General features: G+C 36.2%; 1 protein-coding gene across 1 annotated transcript; it reads right to left on the reverse strand.

The window, feature by feature from the left end:
- Nucleotides 1-2993: 2993 nt before the first annotated feature.
- On the reverse strand, nucleotides 2994-17335 carry LOC100373200 (hsp70/Hsp90 co-chaperone CNS1 homolog). The gene is made up of 10 exons (XM_085503368.1): nucleotides 17136-17335; nucleotides 13488-13605; nucleotides 12580-12741; nucleotides 10718-10865; nucleotides 10321-10375; nucleotides 7260-7346; nucleotides 5361-5527; nucleotides 4886-4973; nucleotides 4444-4526; nucleotides 2994-3264 (listed from the first exon to the last, which is right to left on the reverse strand). The coding sequence occupies exons 1-10, from the start codon at nucleotides 17265-17267 to the stop codon at nucleotides 3153-3155; spliced, it is 1152 nt and encodes a 383-aa protein (XP_085359494.1). The 5' UTR covers nucleotides 17268-17335; the 3' UTR covers nucleotides 2994-3152.
- Between the last annotated feature and the right edge of the window lie 23 nt (nucleotides 17336-17358).

Consider the following 17358-nt stretch of genomic DNA (forward strand, 5'->3'; position numbering starts at 1 on the left):
TGAATAAATCATGGCTGACGATAGTGTAGTCAACCACACTACTGCCTGCACTTTGATGACATGTAAATCTGCCTAGTTTGTCACCTATGCATCTGCCATTAAGTATGACAAGATCTGAAGAATTACATAGATCTAAAAGGTGATTGCCATAATTGTTTTTGGTTTTTATATCCTGAGAATTTCTTTTTGTAAATGATATGTTTTCTTGGGAAAATTTATACTGTGAATTTTTGAAAAGGGCAACATCTAGATCATTAGTATGTACGTAATGACCGACTTCTCCGATGTTTCACCGGCCGACTTCCCCACTGGCCGACTTCTCTGATGTTCACTGGCCGACTTCTCGCACTGGCCGACTTCTCCGTTGTTTTGCTGGTCGACTTCTCTTGTTACCGTTATAACCCGGGGTTATAACAGGTATAAAAGCTCTTATCTCAGTCGGTCAACGCTTATCAAGCCAGCCTGGTACTGGAGTTATTCAAATATTTGACTTTGTGTAATCATTGACGGAATTACCTAAAGGTATTTTACAATAATATATTATCGCATTTTCATCACAGTGTTTACATATTTAAATTACTCTGATTATTACTTTGGCTCTCAGCAGCGTGTGGAATGAATTACCAATCTCAAAATCATGTGACCATTTCGAATTTTGATTTTCACCGATCGTATATATTAATTATACCCAATTATTAAAAGTAAGGGGTTCTCGTACAAAAACAATATACAATTGTTGCAAGAATAATTAGATAATGCCAAAATTAACTAAATATAGTAGCACACAAAAAAATCGTTAAAATCGTCTACGTACAAGTACACTAACCAGTGGCAATGTTAAATAAAAATTAAAATTCCAATTTATAGAAAATATATATGCAAACTCAGAATTAGTGATCATAATTTAATGATAGAGAAAGGTCGTCATACTAGACCAAAAACAAAAGCGGATGATAGAATGTGCGAAAGGTGTGGTACTAATAAAGTTGAGGATGAATTTCACTTTCTGATTGATTGTCCACAACACAAAGAAGCAAGAATGAGACTATTTCAATCAGCACAAACCTCAAATCATAATTTCACATGTTAGATAATGAAGCAAAGTTTATACTAGTAAATATTATGGGCAACATACATATAGAACTGGCAATTTATATTAACGAAAGTGACATTTTCTAAACCATTTTCATCTCTTCTTTTTGTTGTTGATATTCTTGTTTTGTTTCTTAGAATAGTGTTTGACTATGTTCTATTCAAAATGAAAAATGTCAATAAAGTTATTATGTTATTATGTTATGAACGCTATATTATGTTTAATGTACAATTTCTGTGAATATATTCCCCTATTACTGCATGTGTACAGAAAGGTGTACTAGATTGGTTCAGTAAGTTATTTTGGTTGTTGTGTGCACCATGAAGCTCCATGTGTAACTAACCGACTGACTTGGCAGTGAATGACTTGTTTATTTGTTCATGTATAATGCTGGAGATTGTCTTCATTTCAGACAATTCTTTAAACTAATTAAATACAAGTGTAACAATGCATGACTCTGTAACAATTAAAGTTCAGACGTTAGAACCCGTGCATTTAATCTCCTTCCTGTTGTTCTTTAAACAATCTCAAACCCACTCTATTTTTTTTTCAGTTGAAACCCTTTAAAATCAGGGGCTTGCCAATAGAAGTACATATACAAGAATAAATAAATTACCACATGTCTTGCTAGGTCCGCAAGTCCCATTTTCTGACTCCATCCGAACAGGGACTAATGATCTGTTGTAAAGAGGTGCATGGGCGAGACAGTCAATATCGACATTTATCAATATTTTCCCTTCACTCCAAGGCGGCAAAATATCAGGTGGTAACTTTACACATTCCATTGTGATGTAAACAATCAATAATTATGGTCTCTGTACAAGTTTTCACTGAGCAACATGACTAACAATATGTATCTACCGGTACTCAGTAGTCTGTCTGTTTGTGAAAATCAAGTGTCAAGAAAGGTGAAACCAAGTTAAATGTTGTACATGACCATGCCTGGGTAAAAAATGAAGAAAAGCTGAAAATTAGTTTTCGAAGGATTATCTGAGGGAATTCCACGATCTGGTCCCATTATCCAATGAAAACGTACACCATAGCGGAGCATCTCAGATCAATTAGTTTGAATTTGGAGCCAGTTTGTGGGTTCCACAAAAAAAAAAAAACTAGAAACATTGAGAGAAATTATCCATGAAGGTAGATATTCTTACCAACAATTTGCAATTGTGACAAGACCTGTTTATTTTAGATGTTTCTATTGAAGGAACAAGGAATGGCAAATGATCCATATAATATATACAAACAACTAATCACTAAGTGGCTTCTGTGTTCCTAACAACTAATACCAGAGTCCATTCATTAAGTGATATAGCTGGTTGAGCACATTAGTCAAGGGAGGTGTGGAAATACATTTTACAGTATCGTGAGATTCGATTGAACAATTTCTCATACCCAGAGAAGCATGTAGATTGTTTTAATTTAAAACTTTTAAGTGGAGCCATCAGTTGCCACAGTGGTACAAGGAATCCACTGTGGTGTCAAGAAACCCTTATTTGAATCTTTGCACTGTTTTGATTCCCTAAATATCAAATGAGAAATGGCATTTAAACATTGTCACTGGTAGCATAGTGGTTATTGCAACAGACTCATGATTGGTAGACCCAAGTTCAAATCCTACCTTAAGCTGCACATCAAATGCGTCGACCCCTACCCTGGGCGAGTGTGCCACAGACTCAATGGGAAGGCTGATTCCACTGGTCGAGATTCATTCACGACTCATATGCCACTCTGGGGAACCTTGGTTAAGGTCCGCAGATGCTTGTGTTCGACCATGGAGGTTCTTATTACCTCCATGGTTCGACCGAGCCTGGTTAAAACCAGGATAGCACATTAAAATTGCCATTTGATAGAGAGATGGCCACACATTGTTTTATGTAACACATCATCAGAACACGCGAGCATGTACAAGTATATTTATTCAATAATATATCATAATTGTCTCAAATATGCTGCAGTTTATTACATATTTCATTTCTGAATTGTGAATCAATGTTTTCATATTCCATGGTTGTTTTTAATTTATATGATAACATATCAGCAGTGTTACAAGTTTTTGTTATCCAAACATCTGTTGACACACACGTGCAAAGTTCTCAAAGTAGTGATCCTTGAAAGGTGATCCAGCCACTAAAATAATGAAGTGTGGAGTGTAAGGATGAAGTGTATACCTGAAAAGATAACAGAGTTAGAGTCATTAGTGTTGTTCTTACTGGACAAAATAAGCCGTTGTCACAACACCTTTTATTTGAGAACGTTGTTAAAATGTGTGTGTGAACAGAATACGCCGTTGTGGCGTCGGCAATTTTTTTGACACCATCGTAAAAGGGGTGGGCCAGATCCTAAACGCTGTTGTCACACTGGCTCTTGCACAATGCAATGTGCCATGTGAACACAACACGCCCTCTATCGCCGACTTATTTATGCTTGTCAGTACACGAGATGGCGTCAGAGGTTACAGGTCGAAAGAAACGAGATTACTGATATCTGTATGGAGAGAATCGAATATTCAAAGAATTATGGATGGAACATCTAGGGGTGCTAGAGTATATCCTCTGATTGCAGAAAAAGCGGCTGAAAAGGGGTTAGACAGAACGTCATTACAATGTCAACGGAAGATCAAAACTTTATGTATAAAGTACAGAGAAGTGACAGCACAATCCTCAAACACCGGCCTTTTTACTATTGAAAACGCGAGCAGACAATTTAGCAGATTATCAAATATTTGCACAGCAAAAAAACAGTGTTAACACTGGCATTTTTTAGACGTGTGAGAACGTAGTTAATAACTGAAGAGATTACATAAATACACTGGTGGTAAAATGCCCATGGTAACTATGGCTACAGATTTTGCAACAAATCAAACCACCTTCAATACCATCAGAAGAGGGTGTTTTATGTAATGGTTGCTTATTTGAAAATAAGTTTCAAAACTTTATATCTAAATCCCAAATTACCGGTACTTTATTAATGGTGGCCCGTGCTTACTGGTAGTCTCATCTCAAATGAACATGCACATTGTTATGTAACACAAAGACTTGTGACATAAAAAGCTACTACACATGTCTTTTTAAAAAAGAAGTTAATCTCTTTACTGTTCGCATAAGTGAGATACATCATGGAAGTGCACCATTGCACAAATATTGCTTATTTTGTCAAAGCGATAATATCTTGAAATATTTATATTTTATAAAATGCTTCAATCCAGGTAACTAAAAACGGCTTTTACTATTATTCACTGGGTTTCAGTTAATTTTTTTTAATACTGCAGAGATATTCACTAGGTTTCAAATTCACTATCTTGGGGAAAACAATATCATGTGCTAAACAATAAATAATTAAGTACTTACCCTTTCATTGTGATTGCCTCAGCCAGTGTCATGTCAGGCATAACACGGTTAAGCTTTCTAGAACTCATATCTTCATAATATATCTGTGAAATAATGAAAACAGTTTATTTTATTCTAGATATGGAGAGTCGAAAAAACATATAAAATTGTACATATACCTATAAAATTGTCAACTTGTACACTTCAAAATATGTCAACATGAAAACCTACATACAGAAATAAATCAGTGCAACATACCTTTATATTCTTTCTCTGCTCCCCAAGCAGCCTATCACCATAAGTGTTACATACCTCCATTCTCTGCATACCAAGCAGCCTATCACCATAAGTGTTACATACCTCCATTCTCTGCATACCAAGCAGCCTATCACCATAAGTGTTACGGGGTACATACCTTTATTCTCTGCATCCCAAGCAGCCTATCACCATAAGTGTTACATACCTCTATTCTCTCTGCTCTGTATTTCTTCTCTGCATCCCAACCAGCATATTCATCTTCTTTGAACATTTCATTCAAATGCTCAACAAATCTGAATTAAACAAGAGTATGAATGGAGGCAGTTTAAATGACACTCTAAGTAAAAAAGAGATCGTAATTATTTAGCTTTTGCTCTGAGTGCCTGCAAACATTCAATCATACCATAATAGTTGAAAAGTTGCATTTATTAGGAATACTGTAAAATACTTTATTTTCACTTAGAATTAATTTTCGCTATTTTCGCTGAAGTAATAATTCAGTGAAAATAAAATCCAGCGAATATACTTTTTTTCCTATAATATTTTACATTCAACCCGCCAAAAATCAGTGAAAATAAATTCCAGCTAAAATAAAGTATTTCACAGTATACAATTGTCTGTAGAGGCGTTAAAATTTAGATAGATAGGAATAAAATTTGTGTTTGTGTTGCTATGGTTACCTGTGATTCTCATTGAAATCTGCAATGATATCGGACTGAGCATACTCTGGGTATAGAAACAATACTGGCCAATGAATAACTCCATCACTGTCAATAATTGGTTCATGTCCACTACCCTCAGAGTAATCTTCAGGTGCCTCTATGTTTTTAATAGTGATGCCACGTTGCTGTAAAAGTAAAAACATATATTTAAAATAGCGAGCTAGGAGCCTCTATTGATAGCAAAATGACTTGTATATATTCTATTGTTTTCAGTGTAGGATGTGTAATACCTCGGTACTGTTCAATAGCATGTAAGCATGGGGTGTACATTTCAGAAATGAACATACAACTGATTGAAACATGGGGGTCACTCAGTCCCACTCGTAACTTTTTCTTCCTGCTCCCTTGCTGGGCAAAGGACTTCATCCTGTCCCCCATTACAAGGACGAACGCCCACTTTCTGGCTTTTCCTTTGTATGGCATGGCAATTTATGAACACCTTTGCCCAATGGTCACCAGTGGGAGTTTTAAAGGGTGACCCCTTGCCCAATTTTTTTGTGTGTATTTTTATTGTGTAATCTTTCCATTAGTGGTTATGTCAATGCATGTATTTTATTTCTTTATAGCTGACTTGTTTTAATAAATTGTCTTACTTTTAATCTGGTGTGTAGTGTCTTTAAAAATTTTTGGTTTGTGTTGGCACAGACCTGGTTTGTAAAGACACGGCCCCTGAGCTTGATGCAATTCCAGGATTCACACCTTTTTGAGTTAACCAATCAGTTTGCATTAATTTTGACCATACACAGGGCTCCTTTTTTAACCAATCAATGTAATTCTATTAGCCAATCAGTGCTGTCTTGCATAGCATCTCTCCTTTGATGCAACTTATTTGCGTGAACGTTCTTGTCGGCTAACCCACCAACCAACCCCATCTTACCTCCTCTTCTGGTCATTTTTCACCCCACTATTTGGCAAAGAATTTCATCTGGTCCCCCATTACAAGAACAAACGCCCACTTTCTGGCTTTTCCTTTGTATGGCATGGCAATTTATGAACACCTTTGCCCAATGCTCACCAGTGGGAGTTTTGAAGGGTGACCCCTTGCCCAATTTTTAGTGTGTATTCTTTCCTTTCTTACTTTTAATCTGGTGTGTAGTGTCTTTACAAACTATACTATGTACGACTGTGAAAAGATACCCAATTCAAATACCATATTTCATCTATTAGAAGTACAGCTCTAATATACCGGATTCGACTGATACCCCGCCCATGGGCACTATTTCAAATAGTGGGCGATGTTTTAGTCCACACATTGTCTGACTGAGCCAACAAACATTTTAACAGATCCCAATTTTGCCGTCCGACATCTTGCATCTTTCGTACTGTTTCAAATATGATGCTAAAAAACAATTTGAGTTTGAGAAAACATAACACAAAACGATTTTCTTTTGGTATACTCTTTCGTAGGATGTATTGGCCCTGAAAAGGGCAATAAAATTATAGTACATGTACAGAGTATTCATACGATGTTGACACGAGAACAAAAGAATTAGTTTAAAACGTCGCCCCTCCTCCATTTAATTTTGGTTTGTATGTTGCATGTATATTAGATCATTAAAATGACTCCATAGACACACCCTCTGTTATAAGTGCATATATTAGAAATAACAGTGCAAATTAAAAAAAAATACAATTTTTTTTTTCTTCTGATTGTACGAGTTTGATGACTTCACTTGATTATTTATACCAATTTGATTCTACCAAAGAACTGAATATTTGATTTCAGTAAAATGTGTAAACCTGAGTGTGCATACCTGTAAACCTTGTGTACAAATGCTGGCATCTCACATTGCCAAAGATAGCACGCTTTAATACACATTCGCTGAACAGGACCAAGATGTAACATTTTATACCAACCTGTATGGCAGTTTCCAACACTCGCTTTTCTTCAGCTTTTTGCTTCATTTTCTTTGCCTTTATCCTTTCATCTCGTTCTTGTTTTCGCTGAAATCAAAACATATACATTTATTTAGATGGTTTATTTGAAATATTTGATATGAATTAATAATAATAATAATTAAATTTTTGAGACTGAATACACTTTTTTTAGTTAAAAGGTGCTGTAGAAAAATATATAGGTTGAGAATTTCAGTGACTATATTACAAATTGATTTGTAAAAAATATTGTGATCACCATCATCAACTAACAAGAGTATTGGCTGTTGCTTTGTCGAACAGGTTGGGACTATAGATTGTTGATACCTATTTATTTTAAAAGTGTCAAAGAAACGTCTCAGGTCATGAGTGGAAGCTAAGTGTCTTCTCAGGTCACGAGTGGAAGCTAGGTGGCCTCTCAGGTCACGGGTGGAAGCTAAGTGTCTTCTCAGGTCACGAGTGGAAGCTAGGTGGCCTCTCAGGTCATGACTTAGTAGCTAAGTGGCTTCTGAGGTCACAAATGGTAGCTAGGCGGCCTCTGAGGTCACGAGTGGCATCTATAGGTGGCCTCTCAGGTCACGAGTGGTAGCTAGGCGGCCTCTCGGGTCACGAGTGGTAGCTTGGTGGCTTCCTTAGTAGGTGGCCTAGCTAGGTGGCCTCTCAGTTCATCAGTGACAGCTAAGTAGCCTCTTAGGTCATCAGTGGTAGTTAGGTGGTCTCTGAGGTCACAAATAGTAGCTAGGTGGCGTGCATGGTTAAAGATTCATTTCACACATAATTCTACGGTACATGCTGGAGGCAAGAATGAGTGAGAGTGTTGATAATCACATATATTAGATTTGTCCAGATGTCAAATTCTAAAGATGCATTCAAAAAAGTGTAAACACTGACAATTCAAAATACCATGTTTTATTTATCAATGAGAGAGAATAAATATTAAACAATATGATCCAGAAAATTAAAAAAATGCAATATATCAACAGCCAGTTGATATATCAACAGATATTTAGTCCGAAATCAGGGACTATTAATTTGGGGGTTTGTTGGTGCGTGTGTCTGGAACCATTTCTCAGACATGCTATGACCAAGCTTATTCAAACTTCACATGAAGATAATGTACGATGACTTGCATATGCACGTCGAGTTTTATAACAATTTGATCAAATATGGCTGACTGGTGGCCATTTTGGCTCTAAAATTTGCTAAATTCCGATACTGGGTTTGTTCCTAGTTAATCATTACCTACATCTTTCATATCAAAACTGTGCCCACTATGAGATTCTGTTATTGCCCCTATCTGTGGCCACAATATCATCACATTCATTAATTCTCACTCCTCTGGTTCACCAACATTTGTCAGTAAGCTTCTTGAAAAGATCTGTGTTTTCTGGCTTAAACAAGCCCAGAATAATGTGTTCTCTTTTGTCTGAATGAATTCATGTGCCGCAGTTTTCATCCTTGACACTGGAGTTGCTGTATCATATGGATTTGGATGCTAAACAAATCGATTGCATTTTTTTTTGTCCAATTACTGGACGTTGCAAAGATCCTAGTTTGCCTTGTGAAGACATCAGGACTAAACTCCCGAAGTGTGCTATTGTTATCTCTCCATTTTTTTCAAGTGATATCAGAGTGTCTAGTTGACTCAAAGTCTCCTGACTTTCTTTATCAGCAGTTCTGCATCACTGCTGTTTTGTAATAAATTGTCTATGAATTTGTTTTGTACTTGATCAGACGTTTCTCAGTTATGTTATACTGACGTATTTCATTCTTAATTGTTTGATTCATTGTAGTCAGTTTTTATTACCCTTGGATGATCATGTTCCTCTTTTTTATCTATTGTTGCATATGAATGTTTCTTTATCATCTGTTCTTGAATTACAAGTTGTTTCGTTCTTTGGACTGTATTTCCACATCTTTCCTGCTTTGTTGCACTTCAATCAGTTTTGTATCTAGATCTTGAGCATAGCTTGCCAGTAAATCATGGTGTCTATGTGCTACCATCTGTAAATCTGTCACGATATGGCCTCTGTGCTCAAACGACATCAAACATATATCGCAGATTGATACCAGCTGACATTTCTCACAGTAAAATCCAATTATTTTATCTTCAGCTTTTCTAAACTGCTCAGCAGCAACAATGCGATGATGTCGCGTGATACGCACCTGCTTGTTGATAGATTTTCTACACAATCATGACATGTTCTGTCACCTTGTTGATTTTCCTGTTCCTCAACCAGCATTAGCACAGAATTTGTCAAGCTACTACGTGGGAGTTGTTGAGCATTTCTCACAGTGTCTACAGTTAGGACAACTCAGTGTGCCATATGGATCAATCCAACTGTACAAACATCGCTCATAGAAGGAATAACAACATTTTTTATATCATTTCTTATATCGCTCCAAACAGATAGAACATGCCAGTACATGTAGTTGGTCATGATTTTGTTAACAGGTATTTTTTCTCTAATTTTGCTGTGTTACCTTAATACTGTATGTGTATCGAGTTCATATTTACATAGCAGACAAAGCTCATATCCAGTGGATAATGTTCACTTGGCAAACAGCCAGGATGGTACATGTGTCCATGGAAAAAGGTGGTGCATCATTTATTTCTTTCTTTCTTTCTTTTTTGTTTCAACCTCTGGTTCAATTCTTCATGTGATAACAATGTCATTCCTATCATGTGTACCACCAGAAGAATACCAAAAATTTCATTCATTGCCATGGTGATTAAGGGCTATTATTTATCCAAACTTATTTTTTTTTTAGCTTTAGCATTTTTGTGTGTGTGTGCATTGTATCCATTATCATTTATTCCAATAGATGTAAAGTGATTAAAAATTCAATAATGCTATTGTGAGAACCCTGTACTTATACTTGTTTTGCGTGCACATAAGTGTGCAGAAATAAGAGGACCATATTTTTATAAATAAAAGCACATAATCAGATGCAACTATAAATGACATCACAGAATAAAATTATCAGTATATGAGTTTTTTTCTAGGAAATACAATATTATTTTAAATCTGTGCAGACTCACCTTTCCCTGGTCTGCGAGTGTTCTGGTTTCTAATAGTTTCTTATCTGTGGGACTGATTTACATGGAAAATTAAGGAAATACACAACACCCTACATGTTTCATGGGCTTATTTTATCTTATTTACTTTCATGTATAGCTGTTGTCAAGTTCTAGTCAAATTGGTTTTTATATGCTAATTATTTATAGGTCACAGTGGATAAAAGTGACTATGAATGTTACAGCAGTGATTTTGTACCATAATTATGATAATAAATTTCTTATGTATGAAGATTTCATTCATTAAATGCCAAAATACACAAACAGGAAAACAAAACCAATAAACAAGGATTATTTTGGGACAGTTTGCACATGACAATTGTCTTCAATTGTACAATCATGTTTCTAGGCAAAAAAGGATATTTTAAGTGCCATGTCACACCAATCTAAGCATTTTTCATATTTTCGCAACTTCAGCAAACATTCTGCTCCTCGTATTAATGCCTTTAAATGATCAGGTTTCAGTTTTTTGGCTCTTGCTACATCCATCATACAGGACTGGTAGTTTTCTGAAAAACAAAACAAAAAAATGTTAACCGAAAATGCAAAGTTATTAATGATCAAATTCATGGATATTACAAAACGTGGCAACTTTTATCAAATTTCTTGATTTAATTATGTCATCATTGATGTCATAACTTTCAGTTTAGCTATATAAAACATAATATGTTGCAATAATCACTCTTAGTAATGAATAAGAAAATAACACACGTGTTTCTATGGTGATGACACTAGTACAATATGTGTTTAATTAGTAGCACATGTATATACATACATGTATGTAATTTTTGCATTTGGAGATGTGCTTCTAAAAGAGCAAATATTGTAATTATAATGAGACGCTCACAGCGACCAGAAACATGAATATTTCTTTTTAAAATATAGGGAATGAAAATAACAACTATATTATAGCATTACCAATACCAGTAGATTTTATGACATCATTGCAGCAGATTATTCGCAATAATGTATGGTCCATTGCCAATAACAGCGGATATCAATATTAAAATCAGACAATTTTGTGAGAGCATCGTCGTCTTCTCTGTACTCTAAAGCACGCTCGGTCAAAGCGCTCCATCTAGTAAGCGTGCTTCCAATTTCCAGGACTAATGCCGCTATACTGGTGGCTTCTAGACGAAGTCGCTCTATTGTGTCGATGAAGTGAGATTAACTGAGGGTGATTTAGTCAAGCAAATTCAATAAACGAGGTGGGGGGCGTATGTCTACGAGTACAGAGAAATGAATTTGTTCTGTTTTTGTAGTGAGTAGTACTACACAATTTGCGAAACGAGATCACCGAAAGACCGCATGACTTTTATTTCCTCAGCGTCGAATTCCCGGTAAATGTCACAGTTCGTGGCACAGTTTGCATAAACAAATGAAACTATCCGTGTGCTTTTATACAGTCACTGCTGGTGCCTCTTCTAGAATGACTAACACCCACTAGCATTTCTGCAGCCATGTTTGGTTTGGCTTCAAAGTATCACCTGCCTCCCGTAGAATTTGAAAATAACTATTACACAGACAGGACAGTTGTCAATAACATCTACCTTGAAGGTCTAAAAACATCCATGGGATGGGGTAATGATACGACTACATACATGTACCCCGAGTACGCACCCCTATGCATGGTCGATCCAGTCAGTCCACTACATCGATCTAGCGCAGCATAGTGCAATGCCATGGCGCACACCTTGACAGCAATGCTATTCCACACTACACGTCAGTCACTCGCAATGTAAATGATTTAAATACAATAACATTTGTTGGATTAAAACTAGTTTCTTTCTTAGTTTGCCTGAAGAAATTGTGGCATTATAAATTATTCAGATTCACTGTGGAGTTTTTCTCCAAATTTTCCGTTTTTTTAGTGGCAGCAAATTCACTGGTAGTGACAACGCTACAAAATAATAACAATGATGAACTCCCCGACAACCCATAATGGACTCAAGCATATGTACTTGGCACTCCATATATGTACTTGGCTCACGCCTTGTAATATATGTCGCACAAAGTGAGCTTTCACTGATTATGGGTTGGCGGAACATTCACTATTGTTTAATTATAAAATCTCCTCAGATAAGATAATGGAACCAGTTCAAGAAATTTTGAATGGGAACTCATAATCTGAATACGACAAGAAAATTTGCCTTGAAAAGGTTTAGGGTAAAAAAAGACAAAAATAATAAAATCAAGAATGAAAGCAATCATTTTAGAACTAACCAATATGAAACTGTGCAGCAGCTCTGTTCGTCAGTAGAATAACTTTTAATAAGTCGTCATCAAAATTCTCTTTAAGTGCTTCTGTGTATGCAAACACAGCTTTCCTGTAGTCTCTTTCTTTAAAATACTGGTTGCCTTCTTCTTTATAACTCTGAGCTTTCTCTGTGGAACAAATTTGTATCATTTGATGTACCATACTTTTAGAACAGTGGTAACAAGAGATTAGTACCCTCTACAGACCACTGAGAGCTACATTGAGGTCAAACATTTTATGTTTTTTTTTACTTCTCTGTAAAATCCTAAAGAAAACACTGAAGAACATTTTATTCTATACAAAATAGGAGAGCAGAACAACAAATCATTTTGGCAAAATATTATTAATAACAAACGAGTATGGAAGTGACCACTTTCTAATTTGGCCATAAAAAGATAGTGTTGGCATCCAAAATCTAGGCAGGCCAGTTAAATGGAAACACACAATTTTTTTATTTGGCTTATTAATCTGTGTCCTCCTATCAGCTTGAAATCAACTCATAGCAGGAGATACAAAAAAATGAGGGTAGTGAATTCAAATACTGTTTATTTTCGCTTGGAATTTATTTTCGCTGAAGGGATGATTCTGTGAAAATAAAATCCAGCGAATATACTTTTTTTCCTATATTTCACATTAAACTCATCAAAAATCAGTGAAAATAAATTCCAAGCAAAACGCCCAAAAAGCCTTTTCAGCGAAAAATTAATTCCAGCGAAAATAAAGTATTCCACAATAGATCAATCCAGAGTTGCAAGTCTAAAGCAAAACATGCTACCATAGAAATCTAGCATAGAAAAAATTCTGTGACAAAGGGTACAATAACAATGTTTTTTTACTGGAGTTTATAAGAATGCTAAAAGATGTAAGTAATTACCTACTGGCGTGGAATCTTCATCATATTTTATTTTTTGTATTGCAGCTAAGGCTGGATTATTAGCATAGTCAGCTTCATTGGGAGATTTGGTCATAAAGAGTGGAACATTCTCTATTTCCTAAAAAATACAAACATACTAGTAGTAACTTTATAAAATACAACATAAAAAGTCAAACAAAAAATATTAAATAGCTGACTACATAATACCATGGACGGGAAATATTTTCTGGGATTAATATTAGCAGACTTGGCATATTCACTAGGTTTTAAATTCACTACTTTGTGAAGGAAACAGTTGAGTCTATTGTTAAATTTCCTTGGTTTTATTGTCTAATAGTTGTAAAAAATAGAAAACACAGTTTGTCTTTTTTTGTCTTCATTTAAAGGGAGGTGGTATAGGGTTCACAGCAACATACACAATAAAGATAGTAATTATTTATTTATGTCTTTAGCCCAGTTTTAATCATTTTTTTTATAAATCCACAGGGCCAGTTACACTGCTATAAATTAAAATATAATTTGTAAATACAAATAATGTTTTCATCCTTACTATTTAAAATATTTATTAATAATACCATTGTATTTGTTGTCTTGAGGCAATCTAGTGTTTTCTGAACAAACTGTCTTTTTCCTTAGTGTATACATGTAACTGTCATGACAGCAAGAAATATTTCTTGTTTTCAATCTTTTTCCTAAACTGAACATTTCCTATCACAGATTGGTACGGCAATGGACAGTTATTCTCAGTTTGTCATAGAAAAATGATATAGCCTTTCTATTTATCATTTGCAAGTATATTTTCCAGAAAAAAATTTGTTTAATTTTCTGTAATTATTGTTATGGTTTGCCTTTTTCTTGTCATTGTTATAAATTCTTTAAATCTTTTCTGGCATTTAAGTTTTTTACAAATGTCCTTCATTAAGGCTTCTTGTATTTTAATTCATTGTTAGAAACCCAATTTGTCATACCTATGTTGTGCATTTTCAAACCAAGCTGATATGCTTTGCTCATTAGTGTATTTTCTGGCATATCCCTTATCCTCCAATAGAAACCAACCACTGAACTACCGGGGGGGGGGGGGGGGGGGGGTACTGTATCTTATTTGTGCAACCTACACTCCTATCAGTACATGTATCAGTGGGAGTGGGGGTATATTTATGAGCAGGATTATGGAATAAATGTGTAAAAGTAATTGTTTCAACACAAAAAACAGAGGAAAATCTTTAATTTACAAGGCATGATGGGAAATTCTAGGATCCTTGCTGCCACTCATTTCAGTACAGTTTTTTCATTAAAAAAAAAAAAAATTCTCCCATCCAATTCCTAAATGACCAATAAACACAATAATTCATTTACCTTTCTGTTAATATATTACTTTGATATTTATAGTTTTGCTGAGAGAAATATTTGCCTTTTGTCTTTCAGACATTGATTGTTACTGTTTGTAAAATCTAAGTTACAAATTGGTAAAAAGTCTGTTTTCTTTCACTTAGACACAAATTTTTAGGGTGGCATTATAAAGCATTAAAAAGCAATCATTTAGAGCAAATAGTTGCTTTTACATAATGAATAAATTGGATTTGGATTAAAAAAAAAAATTCTGTTTTGGTGGCAAAGTGCTAGTTTGTTTGGTGTCAGTGTTACAGGCAATAGCATTTGTAGTAAACCAGTCCTTAGGTTAGCCCTGAGTACAGTCCTTAGGTTAGCCCTGAGTACAGTCCTTAGGTTAGCCCTGAGTACAGTCCTTAGGTTAGCCCTGAGTACAGTCCTTAGGTTAGCCCTGAGTACAGTCCTTAGGTTAGCCCTGAGTACAGTCCTTAGGTTAGCCCTGAGTACAGTCCTTAGGTTAGCCCTGAGTACAGTCCTTAGGTTAGCCCTGAGTACAGTCCTTAGGTTAGCCCTGAGTACAGTCCTTAGGTTAGCCCTGAGTACAGTCCTTAGGTTAGCCCTGAGTACAGTCCTTAGGTTAGCCCTGAGTACAGTCCTTAGGTTAGCCCTGAGTACAGTCCTTAGGTTAGCCCTGAGTACAGTCCTTAGGTTAGCCCTGAGTACAGTCCTTAGGTTAGCCCTGAGTACAGTCCTTAGGTTAGCCCTGAGTACAGTCCTTAGGTTAGCCCTGAGTACAGTCCTTAGGTTAGCCCTGAGTACAGTCCTTAGGTTAGCCCTGAGTACAGTCCTTAGGTTAGCCCTGAGTACAGTCCTGTAGGTTGGCCTCCTTCGACTGATCATTCGCCACTATTGTAAAGGAATGTATCAGGCGATTTAAGAGGCATTCAGATTTGCAGTTAAAAATTAAGCAGGTCGATACGTCCAACTATTCTAAATACCTTAACCGGAAGCGAAATTACATAAGATTTCCCACTAGGGGCGATCAAATCGACATTTTCCAACGTCAACCGCCATCTTGTTCTTCACGTACTAACAAAACATTGTTTCGTTGTGTCAAACTAGCTTTCGCTGTTCATTTTACCGCCACAAAAAAGGTATTTGTGATCGCTAGATTGGTCGATAGATGTTTTAGCTGGTTACAATCATGAAATCTGGTTTTCTGTCATAAATTTGTAGGCGGATGCTGAATCCTCGGTCTATGTGACTTCTCAGAACTGTGGGGGCCAAATGATCAACGGAAGGAAGCCAACCTACATTGTACAGAACTGTTCTCAGGGCTATCCTTAGGTTTGACTAAATTTTACCCAACAATCTTTGCCAACTTTTTTGTTTTTATAATTTATGGTAGATAATGAAATTAATTGAACTCCATTATTATACATCTGTCATCGTAACGCCATAAGTTACAGCGTGCCGTAATTTTGAGGTATTTTATGGGGTATTTTCATACTACCATATTAGGAAATGCGAATTCCAAATATGGAATAATTACGCACGTAAGCGTCCTCTAATAATAAAAACAAACATGGCTGTCACCAGGATTTGACTGGACTCCATACAAAGAAGTTCGCTAATTTTGTTCTAAACTGTTTGGATTTTGGCATTCCCATGATGTATCCTTGGAAAAAAAAGATGTATAATAATAAGGTTATTACGAAGATACCTCAAAGTATGCTACGCGTTGGTCGATACTGTCACTGTACTGTCTTCGTGCATACTTTGAGGTATCTTCGTAATAACCTTATATTATAACCTGTAAATACCCATGAATACATCACCTATCTTATAGTGACGCTAAATTGAGTTTTAATTTAGCTGCACACATCCTCCCCTACTCTCCCCAACCGTAGCTCCGAGATGACCTATGGCATTTCAAAGTACAAATATGTCTTGTCACTCGGGATTGTTCACACTTCATGGTCAGTGACCTCTGGCATTTAGGACTTGTTCATCCAAGTTTCACGTGTCTTGCTGCAGATTTAATCACTGTGACCGTCAAGGAACATCCCGTACAAAGGGTTTACCATTTGAAATACTCGGGGTGGAAAGTGCCGTAGATTACATTGTTTTCACATGTTATATGATGTTATATTCATTTGTCTCATGTGTAATTGAACATATCTGTCCACTATTCGAGATCTTTTTTGTTTCGGAAAGTACTGTTCCAAAATCTTCCAGCCCCCCCCCCCCCCCCAGGGAGCTCTCTGCTTCACCTGACATTTCACAGCTGAAGTAGTGCATAGTTGCATACAAACAAACCTTTTCCCAGTTTTCTTCAGAAAACCCTTCCGTATATGGTTTCTTCTCGAGACTGTCTATATGGTCTTCGATTTCTTGGTCCAAAGCCTTCGCCAACGAACTCAAATCGGTAGCACCATGCTTCTCAGCCATGTTGATATCGCGAACGCACGCGTGACCTTTCACCCGTACCCTGACCTAACCCCGTGGTCACGTGAGATTGCTTGCGCGTTTTTAACTCGAG

This window comes from Saccoglossus kowalevskii, chromosome 9 (assembly GCF_978046115.1).
Source record: "Saccoglossus kowalevskii chromosome 9, keSacKowa6.1, whole genome shotgun sequence".
Classification (NCBI taxonomy): Eukaryota; Metazoa; Hemichordata; class Enteropneusta; family Harrimaniidae; genus Saccoglossus; species Saccoglossus kowalevskii.